This window comes from Neolamprologus brichardi, chromosome 13, assembly GCF_056152115.1.
Source record: "Neolamprologus brichardi isolate AB-2024 chromosome 13, ASM5615211v1, whole genome shotgun sequence".
In the NCBI taxonomy this organism is placed as follows: domain Eukaryota; kingdom Metazoa; phylum Chordata; class Actinopteri; order Cichliformes; family Cichlidae; genus Neolamprologus; species Neolamprologus brichardi.
Window position 1 is genome coordinate 10,203,712 of NC_142116.1, and position 13,165 is coordinate 10,216,876.

At 41.3% G+C, this 13,165-nt stretch overlaps 1 protein-coding gene across 1 annotated transcript in view; it reads left to right on the forward strand.

Moving 5' to 3' along the window:
- Positions 1 to 13,165, forward strand: part of pcnx2 (pecanex 2) — a 36,938-nt gene that overhangs the window by 7,341 nt on the left and 16,432 nt on the right. Inside the window, exons 7-24 of the mRNA XM_006783657.2 lie at positions 294 to 776; positions 869 to 1,046; positions 1,123 to 1,273; positions 1,403 to 1,545; positions 1,932 to 2,010; positions 2,281 to 2,416; positions 4,004 to 4,146; positions 4,409 to 4,562; positions 6,384 to 6,416; positions 6,785 to 6,956; positions 7,070 to 7,180; positions 7,403 to 7,494; positions 8,288 to 8,397; positions 8,710 to 8,818; positions 9,272 to 9,364; positions 9,473 to 9,623; positions 10,703 to 10,844; positions 12,616 to 12,793. Coding sequence (XP_006783720.2) covers positions 294 to 776; positions 869 to 1,046; positions 1,123 to 1,273; positions 1,403 to 1,545; positions 1,932 to 2,010; positions 2,281 to 2,416; positions 4,004 to 4,146; positions 4,409 to 4,562; positions 6,384 to 6,416; positions 6,785 to 6,956; positions 7,070 to 7,180; positions 7,403 to 7,494; positions 8,288 to 8,397; positions 8,710 to 8,818; positions 9,272 to 9,364; positions 9,473 to 9,623; positions 10,703 to 10,844; positions 12,616 to 12,793 — 2,658 coding nt within the window. The remainder of the gene's footprint in view (positions 1 to 293; positions 777 to 868; positions 1,047 to 1,122; positions 1,274 to 1,402; positions 1,546 to 1,931; positions 2,011 to 2,280; positions 2,417 to 4,003; positions 4,147 to 4,408; positions 4,563 to 6,383; positions 6,417 to 6,784; positions 6,957 to 7,069; positions 7,181 to 7,402; positions 7,495 to 8,287; positions 8,398 to 8,709; positions 8,819 to 9,271; positions 9,365 to 9,472; positions 9,624 to 10,702; positions 10,845 to 12,615; positions 12,794 to 13,165) is intronic.

The following is a 13,165-nucleotide window of genomic DNA, read 5'->3' on the forward strand; positions in this document are numbered from 1 at the left end:
ATTGTATTTATTTATTCTTTTATCTACTTTGAAATTGTGTACCTTTACTATTTTATCATACATTTGTTTGGTTCTTTGCTGCTGTATGAAACTCAAAGTGCAAAAGAATTTGACAGTGTTTGTTAGGTAGACATATTTCTAAGTCTCCAAATATATGCAGAAAATCAGACTTTGTATTCTGTGTGTGTTATAGTGTTCAGTTTGTCGGCTGTTAAATGCCGGTTGATTTATGTCAGAGGTGTTGTTACGTTCGAGGGAAAGTACAAGTGACATGTCTCTGTGTACCCTGCAAGGCTCAGAAGGATGCAGGAGAAAGTCACATCAAAATCCCCGTCATCACTTTCGACTCCCCCGAGGAGGAGAAGCAGGACTCGGAAGAGGGAGAGGAAGTGATCTGCTCAGAGGACGACCCCACCCCGAAACAGCACATGACTACAAGCCAAAGTGAAGAGTTCCACTTATGCAGAGAAACCACCAGCTCTGAGTCCACCATGCTCGAGTGCCCAGATCCAGAGCAGAAACGTCTTAGTCTGCAAATCACCGCTGACAGCACACCTAGTCCACAGCTGACAAATGATAACAGCTCGTCGGGCATCGACGTCCACTCCCACCCAGATGACACGGACCCTCTGGAAGCAAACGTGGACTCACAAGGGTTCCTGCGCCTGCCCCAAACTCTGGGTCGCTACGGACCTGGTGGGAGGACTCACATCCGAGGGCTGAGCATGGACAGCGGGAAAGATGCAGTTCTGCTTTCAGGCCGCTCACACAACACCGTATGTTGATAGATTTGCCCCCTTTGTATTTCTGTGTCCATTTTGGAAATGACCGCCCAAAAAACTCCCAAATATTTCTCATTGTCTGTCAGGCTACCATGACCAGTTCCAAATCAGACCTGGAGGCAAAGGAGGGCCAGATTCCCAATGAATCAAACTTCTTGGAGTTTGTTTCCTTGTTGGGATCCCTGAGTACCAGAGGGGGAGGTGGCAGTACACAAGAAGAGGAGAAACCAGAGCGCAAGGAGGAAGTTGAAGCTACAGACGAAGGTAAAGAAAGATAGATAGAAGAAAAAGGTTGGAAAGGCTCATTTGATTAAAATGATTTCCTTTAATCCATGTACAGAAAATCAAAGTGCAACTTCGAAACAAGATGAAACAGTAACCGATAGCAACACTGACAACAAACCAGAGAGACCCAAACCACCCACCAGTCTGCCTACCAACACACTACAGGCTATAACACCTACACAGATCCCAATAGTCTCTCCTGACAGGTAAGCGTTCCATTAACTTCTCACATGTTTCAGCTGATTTCACACACACAGATATAAGCACATGTTTACAGCACTTATATAATCTAATAGCATCCAGGATCTCTGGCTGATTCTGTTTCTTGTCTGCAGTCCACAGACAGACAGAGAAAAGGATCCGGATTACGATTCCCTTCCTTCGCAAACGTCTCAATCTGAGAGCTCCATGCTGCAGGTCATCTGCAGACCAGAGGCTACCAACAAAGAAGAGGCCTACACCTTTCATACTGTACACCGTAAGTAGCTAGTCTTGTCCAGCGTTTAGACTGCCTTATCTTTTTGTTAGTTCTTAGAAATTTCATGTGTTTCATGCAGGAGACAATTGAATTGCCTGTAGTCACAATCAACAACCATGTGCTGTTAATACCCTCAGTCAGTATCTGGGGGGGTCTAATAATATTATGATCTTCTGTGCAAATACATTGTGTGTGTGGGAAGCATTGCCAGCAGCTTCCCACACACACAATGATAGCAGCTTGTAGATTATATGACAATTTCCTGGAATGGCTCCAAGATTTTCAGCCCTTCAGTCTCAGATGGCTGCAATGCTAAACAAATCCAAGCTATTATTATCAAAATAGAGCATGTCTGACTAGTTCAATGTGTCTGTTTGTGTCACTAGGAGACAGGCCTCGTAAGCTGTATGCAGAGAGAGCTCTCAATCTGCCGCTAGGAGCAGAGCTCATTACCGGCAACATGTGGTACTGCTGTTATATCTTCATTCCACGCTCCACTCGTCCCCCTCTTCATCTGCCTGCAACAATTTGTCTGTTATAAATAATTTTTATTTTTCTGTTGTTTTTTTCCCTGCTTTCTCTACCTGCATTTTGTCTGTAACTGCCCCCATGAGCTTTTCTAAACATCATCTTATGTCAATGCCTGTTTCCATCCTCTGCTAAACCGTAATCTCTGCCTGTATAATCAAGTATATTCCACATACTCACATCAACTTCCACTATGTGTGTCTTCAGTGACCTGCTGTCGACTTCCTCCAACTCAGAGTGTCAGGACGGCCTTGTAGGCGGTCACAGTGATTGCCCTTTCCAGCGACGCATCATCCCTGCACACAGGCTTCGGCCACGAAGAACGCACCCCGAGATCTTCCAGGTGTCTGTCTCCTTTTTGTATATACATATATATTTATATTTTTGCTTTGCAACCCAGTAGCATCAAATTTATAATAAATCTGATATGAAAATAATCTCAAGAAATGTTGTAAAGGGAGTCAACAAGAAGCCTGAGAATAAACAAGGTTACAAAAGGGGTTTGTAAATGTTTTATAAGGAAACCAAATGATGTGAGATTGACAACACATCTGCTTCCTTCTTTAAAAAAAAACTCCTGAGGTACTTTAACCAGGTGAAGAAATGAATCCATTGATAAATTTGTCAGGTTTTTTTTTTGTATCCAAGTACTTAAAATACAGTAACTCTTAATATAACACACCAAATCTGTCTGCCTGTTTCTCTATAAACTCCTCCTATACCATCAGCAGTCGAGCAGGCACAGTTAGCGCACAGTCACAACTTAAATCCTTCCTATCTATGTTAACTATTGGGATGTCATCACGTTGCTTAGCAACCACCTACCAGCAGGCTAAAATGACCCATTTGTAACATTTATGCACAAATAAAAGCATAATTGTAATTAAAAACGAGAATAGCATCTAATTTAGCAGATATTGAATTGAATATGCAATCAGTTTTGATGTCTCCAAATTCAGATTTTTTATTACCACATTAGACATTTTAACTTATGAAGTCAAGTGTCGTGTATTTACGGACTACATCAAAAGTTTAATGTTGGATGAGTAGCTTTTTTCCAGCATGTAATTGTATGCGTTCTTGTCACGTACGTTATTTACATGCATAGATAACCCATAATAGATGTAAATGTGCAACCATTATGAAAGTTATGAAGTCCTCTGTTACTCCACGGGTGTATATACAATTGAACAAAATCATCCACACCAGTTTTTCATTACGCTTCATGCGTACACTCATTTTTAGAAAATGGATGGTTGACGTGATCCCTTAATCATACATACGTCTAAATTAAGTTTGTTGTACATAAACATAAACAGTCCCATATTTATATGCTATTTTTCATTACTGTTGTTACACTTTTCTCAGTGTGGTTACTAGTAATAGCAATTCATCCATCCATTTTTTTCAACTGTTTATTCAGGTAGGATTGCTCGTGCCATGCTCAACTTAGGAGGAGCCTGTCAGCTGTAATAGAGTGAGCAGCGGTTACACCCTGGACAGGTTGCTAGGCTGTCACAGGGCTAAGATTGCATATAAAACAGCATATATTTTAAAATATATATATTCTAAATGCACATTAGAATGGCCCACTTAACTTAGCTAAATCCAATTAATGTCTTGTCTCTGTTGTAGTAGCAAGAAGGTCAATTCTGAATCAGTCTTTATTGCATCTGGACCCAGACGAGCAAGAGTGACATAAGCTGTCTGGATCAGTTATTGAAGCTGAAACATCAAATTACGATTTGCGAATGAATCGGTACTGCACCTCATTTTCAGAGATCTGATTATAAAAAGACTGCATTTTGAATTATGCGGGATCATGTAGGTTCCAAACAGCAGACTGTTTTGGTTTTCTGTATTATTGCACTGAAATTCCAGTCGGTGTAAGCTGCTTATGTCCGTGTGCATGTGTGTGTGTATGTGTCAGGAAGAGGATTCTTTGGATGACTCATCAGAGACGTCCACTCAGGAGAAGCCGGCCAGGAAAATTTATTACAAACTCAAACTGTTTCCTGGGAAGTGGATCAACATTTTATATGACCGACTCACGCTACTCGCCCTTTTGGACAGGTAACACACAACACCTGCTGTAAGATCTTCCAGCTGTTCACACTTTGAAAATAAAATCTAGTTTACATACAAAATTTTAGAGATGAGTTTTTGTATGTCACGTTAGTATTTATATCTCCTGTATCCTTCGCTATGTGGTTCAGCAGCAGGTCTCTCTTTGAGTCACTTCTTTTCTTTGCACTCTTCCTTCCTAATAAGGTATTATTACTCTGCTGTGACCTGTCTCTGCCTTTTGCATGTGCTGCTTTTTTTTTTATAATAGAAACCAGGATGTTCTGGAAAATCTAGTTGCAGTCTTCATGGCCTTCCTGGTTTCCTTTCTGGGTTTTGTGCTTCTCAACCATGGGTGCTTCAAAGACTTCTGGATCTTCCAGTTCTGTCTGGTCATTGCCAGCTGCCACTATTCATTACTGAAGGTAAAAAAGTTTTCAGTCCAGGATAAAGATGCTGTATATCAAACTGAGGACAAAATCCAAGACGATGTAATTGCCACAGTAATAGGTACAGCTTGTGCTGCGTTTAAGGAATAAAGAGTGGGGTCAAAATGTTAGCCATTGGCACTAAATATAGACAAAAAGTAAAACTGACCTCAGACTTGCCAGTTCCTGTTTGCTCTTACTCACTTCCTCTCTGCTGAAATGCAGCAAAGCCTACACGCTAATTTAGTCAGTCACTGCTTTATAGACCCCCACCAGTCCAGCCTCCAGAGAGAATATTTAGCCAAATATAACGAAATATGATATATACAAAAACAAGGAAATGATGACCTACCTCAGACACTAAACTCCCACTATTTTATGCTGCATATTTTCTCGTCCATGATTCGCCCTCTCATTATGGTGGAGAGATTTGTATGTCCTGGTGATCCCTGGAGTTATGTGCTATATAGGATCTCCCAAGGCAAACAGGCCCTGAGTGAAGGGCCAGATTAACTGTGATTCATAGGATCTCTATAGAAAAAAACAACAGTGGACTGTGTTAACTTTCCTGGATTGGGGATAGTAGGAGCCAGGTCTGCTGGAGGAGCTCATCAGTGAGTGTCTGGTGGCCAGGGCTTACCCAGGTGGCTCATTTTGGCCTATGGACCAGCCCTCCTGTTGTTCAGGTGGTAGTCAAAGGCAGAGGCTTTGGTGTTCTGCTGCTTGGTGACTGAATTAATGTGCTTCCACCAAAGAGTGGCTGGGCTCAGCCTTAGAGACAGGGTAAGGAGTTTGGTTATTTGGAAGGGGCTAGGAGTAGAGCCGCTACTTCTCCACATCAAAAGGAGCCAGTTGAGGTGGCTCAGGCATCTGACATGGATGCAGTCTAAGTGAGATGTTCCAGGCATGTCCCCCCCTGCATGAGATTTCAAGGCAAACACGCTGGAGAGATTACATCTCCAAGCTGGCTTTGGAATTCCTTGCTGTCCCCCCAGAAAAGCTAGAGGAGTTGGTTAGTGAGAGGAAGGTCTGGGGGTAAAAGTAAAGCAAAAGTAAAATGTATTTATTGAGGCAAGAAAGCAATCATAAAGTGCCTTTCAGACTATTGGTAAAAAGACAGCTAATGTGAGGTCAAAATGAGCACACATGAACCAAATAAAACAACAGAGAACACAAAAACATGACCCTAACATGAGAGAGAGTGTTAAGCTATTCCACAGTCTTGGTGCTAAGATTTGAAATGCACAATCCCACTTAGTTTTCAGACTAGTATGTGGGATCACAAGAAAACCTCTATCTGAGGACCTAAGGATCCAGCATTGTGAATAGGGGTGGAGTAATTTGATGATATAGTTGGGGGCTTCACCCAAGGCCAGAAAAGTAAGAACCAAGGTTTGTAACTGAAACCTAAGCCTGACTGGAAGCCACTGCAGGTGCTTTAACAATGGGCTGATATGATCAAAATTTGTGCGTGTGAGTTAAAAGCTTTGCAGCCGCATTTTGGAAAGATTGAAGGAAATTGGTAAATGCTTTAGACAGATAAGAAAATAGTGAATTACAATAATTTAAGAAGGAGGAGATGAAGACATGAACAGCCATCTCCAGTTCAACAGCAGTCAAGGATTGATCTGAAGTGAAGTCGAGGTTCTAAATCGTAGCTTTTACAGTGGACACTTACACAGATAACCCAATGACCCAGATAAGCAGCAGAAAACGGATGAATGGGTAGATGAAAGGATTGGTGGATGGATGTTATCAGACTAAAGTTGGTATTATCGCTGCTGTTTTCGAACTGGCTTTTATGGGTTTGTTTTGCAGAGTGTTCAACCAGATGCAGCTTCACCAACCCATGTAAGTTTGTTTCTTTGTTACTGAGAAAAATACTGAAAAGATTGTATAATAATCACTAATAATTTGGAAACACGTGCATCCTTGTTGTGTGTGCGCGTGACTGCTCTTCCTCTTCCTCTTCAGTGTGGCAGTTTTTAATATATGATGTTATGAATTTCAAAACAGTTCCTTTTTTCCATGTGAATAATTTTGCTGAGCTTTGACTGGTGAACATGCAGAGTGGCTACGGAGGATCTGCCTTATTTGACGCTATGGTAGTTGTGTCATATTACTGTCAAAACACAGGAAGGTGTTTAGGTGTAGGTGTTATCTTACTGTGATGGAAATCAGGGTAAACCCCTACAGGCGGCATCCCTCTATGTCTCCAGGGTCACAACCAACTGGTGGCCTACAGCCGAGCGGCCTACTTCTGCATTTTCTGTGCTCTGATCTGGGTGCTGGAGCAGCTGCTGAGGAGGAAGGATCTGCCGGTCTCCAGCCTTTATGGAGTCACCATCGTCTGCTATGATGTACTGCGCTTCTTACGAGACCTCCTAGTGGGTAGGGATAAATGCAACAGGAGAAAACATGCAGATGCAGTTGCTTGCAGTATGCTAACAGTACTTTCCTTTGATAAACACATAAAAATGTCTTTTGTTTTATGCATTAAACAGGTTTTACCTATTGCTTCCCAATCACCTTCCTGGTGGGCCTTTTCCCTCAGATCAACACCTTTACCATCTACCTGCTGGAGCAGATTGACATGCACTTTTTTGGAGGAACAGGTTTCTAATCTCTTGATTTTAGCATTGCTCGTGTTAGCTAATTCAGATCCTAGTTCCTATTTTCACTATAAACTGTAACTTTTGGTTGTTTATTCATAAACATACATACAAAGACAGAACAGCCTTTCAGGGCCATCGAGTAAAAAGTATCTTCTGAGCTTAGTTTGTTGCCATTTTAAACCACTGTATGTATTTTTAACCTTTCTAACTTGTGTGTCTCAGCTGCCACCAGTCTCATCTCTGCAGTGTACAGCATCTTACGTAGTCTGGTTGCTCTGTCTCTGCTTTACGGTTTCTGCTTCGGCGCTCTCAAGGTAGGAAACAGAGGAAGAGCACTTAGAGGATGTAACATTACTTATCTTCTTCTTTCGTACTTAACTAATGCTGTGTTCACCTAAATGGTTAAAGGAGTAGAGGGAAGCATGTAGTACAGGTACAGGAATTTTTTAAATAATCTTCAGTAAAACAAAGTGTCACGGTCTGCGAGGGGGGGGCAGACCGTGTGTGGAAGTGTGAGGACCCAGGTGCAAACACAGTCGAGGAGACAGCACTGAACTTGAAACGAAAAGCGAGCCTTTATTTTTGCTGGATTAAAGGTGGCAAACAAAGCAAAAAGCACAGACGCAAACCTAAACTAGAAGCTGACTAGATACACAGACGACGCGACAATGAACGAGGACTTAAATACACACGAGGTGATCATAAGAAGTGGAGACACATGAGGACACAGCTGACACACACGAACCTGATGACGGGACAGGGGAGGTGAAACTAAATACAATGAACAAAGAACACCAGGCTCTTTCAAAATAAAACAGGAAAAATGATGACACAGACATGACAATATGAAGGGCAAGTGAGACCAAAACACAGAGTGAAAACACAAAGGGAATCTACAAAACAATGAACTATAACAGCAATCTAGGCAAAATAGAAATACCTGGATAAGCTGAGCTAGAACATAAATGAATAACAAAATACAGTGAAACTCAAAACACTGGGTTGCATGACCCAAGACTGTGACACACAGAAAGTGTTGCTAGTCAAGCACATGTCACACACACTCACAATTCACATTGCTGTGTGTGTGTTTGTTGGTGTTTATAGGAACCATGGGATGAGCAGCACACCCCAGCCCTGTTCTCTGGTTTTTGTGGCCTTTTAGTGGTGCTTTCCTATCACCTCAGCCGACAAAGCAGTGACCCTTCTGTACTTCTGTAAGTATCACGCGGTGTGTGTGTGCGTGGGTGTGTTTGCTTGTGAGCAGCCTCTTGTTCTTTATTTTAAAAAAGCTGAAAAAGCTGAAATCATTGACACAAGGAACTGGAGGCAGATGGTTGATAACTCCGATGAAACGTGCTGATACTACTTATACTATTTAAAAAAACTGTCACTGACTCACTTTATTTGTATTCTTCAGAAGTTTTATTTGAAGCTGTTAAAAAGCTTCATAAATAAATTCTGTTATTATTAGCTGCCTATTATCATCGGTCATTACTAATCTAAACGTGTAAAATACTTATTCTCAGATCTCTAATCAAGTCAAAGATAATGCCTGCGCTTGTGGAGAGTGACGAAGAGGAAGAGGATGATACAAACATCAAAGATCCTCTACCTGAGAAACTGCAGAATTCCATGGTAACAATATTTATCTGCATATTAGTGGAAGATGGTGAGGTTCAGGTTATTATCAGCCCCGGGATTACAGGCCTGTCCCTGTTAGCTCAGGTTAATCTGGGATAATAATTATCAGAAAATCAATCCTCATTATCTCTGTGCATCTCTGAATTTATACAGCGTGAGAAGGCATAAACTGCATAAAGGTGAGCTAATGAATCAGTGTTTGCTGGCGATCACTGTGTGTGATTAAAGGGAATTATGCATCAGAGAAGGCAAACCTCCCGTCGCCTTTTACAGCATTAATGGAGATTGTAAAGCTTAACTCTTCCCGTGCTCCTGTGCCTTTGATCTCCAAAAACTGGCGGCTCAGCGCAGATAGTCAGGAATAATCGCACACCTCAATGAGCTGGATATGCGTTTTCATGTGGATTATGAATGACTGCAGCTGTCCCTCACTTTTGTGCTCTGCAGAAAGAAATTCTGCTGTCGGACATCATTGTGTGCTCCGTTGCCTACATCCTAACCTTCGCCATCACCGCGAGTACCGTGTTTCTGTCTCTCAAGGTGGCCCAACTTGTTTTCTGCTTTTCACACGGCCTTCTACATTTGATCTTTACTACTGGCACAATCATTTCATCTTATGTCTCTTTTATTATATACCCATGTGTGCAGCCCTTTGTGACCATAGTGCTGTATGCTCTGGCGGGGACTGTGGGGTTTGTAACCCACTACCTGATCCCCCAGCTCAGGAAGCATCACCCTTGGTTGTGGATCTCCCACCCAGTCCTCAAGACCAAGGAGTACTACCAGTTTGAACCCAGAGGTCAGTGTCCCTACTGTGTGTGCGTGCAAACAGCAAAACCATACAGTTAGCGTAACAGCAGTCAGTCACTCAGTTATAAAAGTGCACAATCACTGTGTGCAGCATGGTCCCACTACATAATTAATGCAAGTACATGGGATAAATATACCGCTAAAATAATATCACAACCACATTAAAAAACATCAGCTAAGTGGAAATCTGATGGACCCAAGAGTAATGGCTTGTAATGAATTAAATAAAGGCAGGTTTTCAGTCTCTTTAAAGATTTCTACTGAACTTGCTTCTTAATCATGTAATGGGAAGCCACTCTGGAGATAAGAGCACTTTAGGGAAGTATATCAGCATTGGGAGAGTGAAGAGGGCCTGCTGGTCTATATGGGACAATTAGCTCAGATAAGTAAGGTGGTGGAAGTCCAGGCATGGCTTGAGCAGGCCAAAAGGAAAGGAAAAAAAGGAAAATTTAAATTTAAAAATCAAAAGCAGATGACACTTTTTAGAATATTTTTGAGACGGGTGTAAAAAAACTGCCATATCAAACATGGAGCTACTCGCTGTGATGACCTCTGCTGAATAAGAAAGCAGACAAAGGTAGCTTTTTGTTATTGTTTCGTGTTTTTTATTCTTTATTTTCAGTCAGCAGTTTGTGTTTACAAGAGAAATAAAAGAACCAGTACTATGTCATATCGTTTGCTATACATGGGTTTTAAATGATGGCTCATTGAGGCAACTGTTGTTATGATTTGGCACTATATAAATTAATTGAATTGAATTTATGGAGGGAATAAATGAAATGCACTGCTACACCCTGCCTGCTTATACACAGTCACGCTGATTTTTCACGATGGTGGTGAAACCTAAAGTATGGCTGTGTCTGTTGGTTAGCCCACACTGAAACATCTACATAACTGCTGTATTGCTTTGCCGTTATGTTTTTGTGAAATGAGCTGGGGTGGATGGATTTTGCTGTAGCGCCACCAGCAGGTCAGACTCTAAACTTAAAACGTGCCCCGCTAACTGTGCTCTGGAATCTTGTGATTCTGCTCCGTTCATGGGTTTTTCAATTTTGTCATGTGTTGCAGAGGACGCGGTGCTTATGTGGTTTGAGCGCCTGTACGTGGGACTGCTGTGCTTTGAGAAATACGTGGTGTACCCCGCCATTGTGCTGAGCGCGCTCACTAATGATGGCTTTGCTCTCAGTCACCGCAAGAAGCTGGGAATCCAGTAAGTGGACCACAGAAAACATACAGCATCACATTTAAGATTCCACATTCTGGATTTTAATTATCATTATTTTCTAGTGTAACCTATGTTTTTGTAGCTACAGTTTACAGAGGTCACATGCAGGCATTCACCAAGTTGCTGTTTAGAAAAGAGCACAGCTTTTAGGAGTCACTGAATGCATGTGTTTTATTGTGACCGGTTCAAAACATGGCTTTGCAGAACAGGCAGACAGTCGGCTGCAGTTTTTTCAAATATAATACTAATATAATAATATAATATAATAATAATTTGCCTTTTGCTCATTAAAAGTCCAGTGGAATTTGAAAAATGGCAACAAATAATATTTGTTCGACAATTCCCCCTAATTAAAATTGCAAATGGGAGACTAAGTAGCAGCCATAAAACAATGAATGACTGACACTGATGTTATTGAAGCTAATCTAATAATTCTCAATTGTGACTCTACATAATGTGATGATACTCGTAGTAGTAGTAGTTGGTTTATTCAGTGGATGTGCCAAATGTGTTTTTATTACAATTATAGACCGGATCCAGAAGTATGCACTGGGAAGGTTAAGATTTCATCTTAACCAGGTAACGTCAGGGTTAACCCTGGGTTTGCTGAACTACAAAGGTGGTTCACTTCTTACTGACCATGGTATATTGCCATGGTAACTTATGCTCCGAACCTAACCTGTTGCGGAGAAGGTTAATTTCACGATGAGAGATCTACAGGTATGAAATCACCACCTACTGACCAATTAATTCTCTGAAAAATCACATCAACTTTTGTGGGAGACCCCTCAGAGCTCTGTGTGTGGATAGTAGGCGGGTCTAAAGTTTTAGTGTCTGATGCCTTTATGTTTCCGTGATGAGCAGCAATTATAAATCTAGATTCTTAGATGGAACTTGATTTTTTTTCCCCTGTTGGCTGCAAACAGTTTTATATGAATTTTATTGCTGTATGAGAATTAATTTACAGTCCAAATTAAAAGGACAAGGTCAAAACAACATCTTAATGTTGAATGGAGGCTTCTAGCTTAACTTCACCTAATTCCAAGGTGCATAGAGAAAAACAAATACCTAAAGAAGTCACGTCTCCAGCGTCACTTGTATAAAGAGCAGCTTTATTACTTGACCGATGCATTTTGGCCTGTGCCCTTCATCCGGGTCAACAGGCTGAAATGCATCGATCAGGTTTCCTCCATTCTGTTTTCAAGCATCACATTTTTCTGAGACACACTCATCATGGAACAACAGCATCACACCAACACCACCCCGTCCCTGACTACAAGCGCTGATGATGGAGCTTCTGCTTTCTGTGGTTTTAAGAGTTACTAAGGACCACGGCACTCTTTGAACATGATGTCCACTATGAGACCTACAGAAGTTATTTTTCTTCACAGTTCATCACAGCCTTAAATAGTGTTCGTAAACGATAGCCATCGCCACACAATATCTCACTGAAGGTAAAAGCAAACATTTTTAAGAAGATGCACTTGCATCTTGACACTTGACGAAGGAGTATACAAAGGGTTAACCCTATCCTTGGAGCAACGATGGCTAAGGTTCAGCATTTACTTTATTTATACGGTAGATCTTTGATTGATCAGATTCTGCCAACATCAATCCTTCTATGTGACGTCCTGGGTTAAATGGTAAAATTTACAGTCAGCTTGGTGTGACTGCTTATCCACTCAGATAATAAAAAGATAGTACAGAGGAGGGGGATTTAATCGTTTTTTTGTGCCCTTGTTTGTGCTTTCTTCAGCTGTGATGTTCTCCTGACGACAGTCGCTGGACTGAAACTCCTGCGCTCATCCTTCTGCAACCCCAGCTTCCAGTTCCTCACTCTGCTCTTTACACTCGTTTTCTTTCACTTCGACTGTCCACGTGCCTCTGAGAGCTTCCTGCTGGACTTCTTCATCATGTCCATTGTGTTCCACAAGGTAAAAGAGCCACTGATGATTTCTGGAGGACCACATGAGAGAATGCGGGAGGTTGAAACACAGTCATCTTACACGTATACAATACTTAGTGGGTATAGAAATAAGCAGATATTTGTGATAAGCAGAAACAAGGTCACAAAGAAACTGTTATACACAACAGCTGAGACTTGAATGCTAACTGCTAATTTACTCATCAAGTTTGCAAAGGGTAGTTGCTCATAACAGAGAGTGCTAGTTATGCTCTGGTAAAGTCTGAGAAAATACAATAATCAAAATTAAATCTGCTGACAAACCTTTTGAAAGTGATTCTTAAAAATATAATAAAAATAGTAACTTCAAGCTGATTGAGAGCAACAAAAACATGTTTTTATT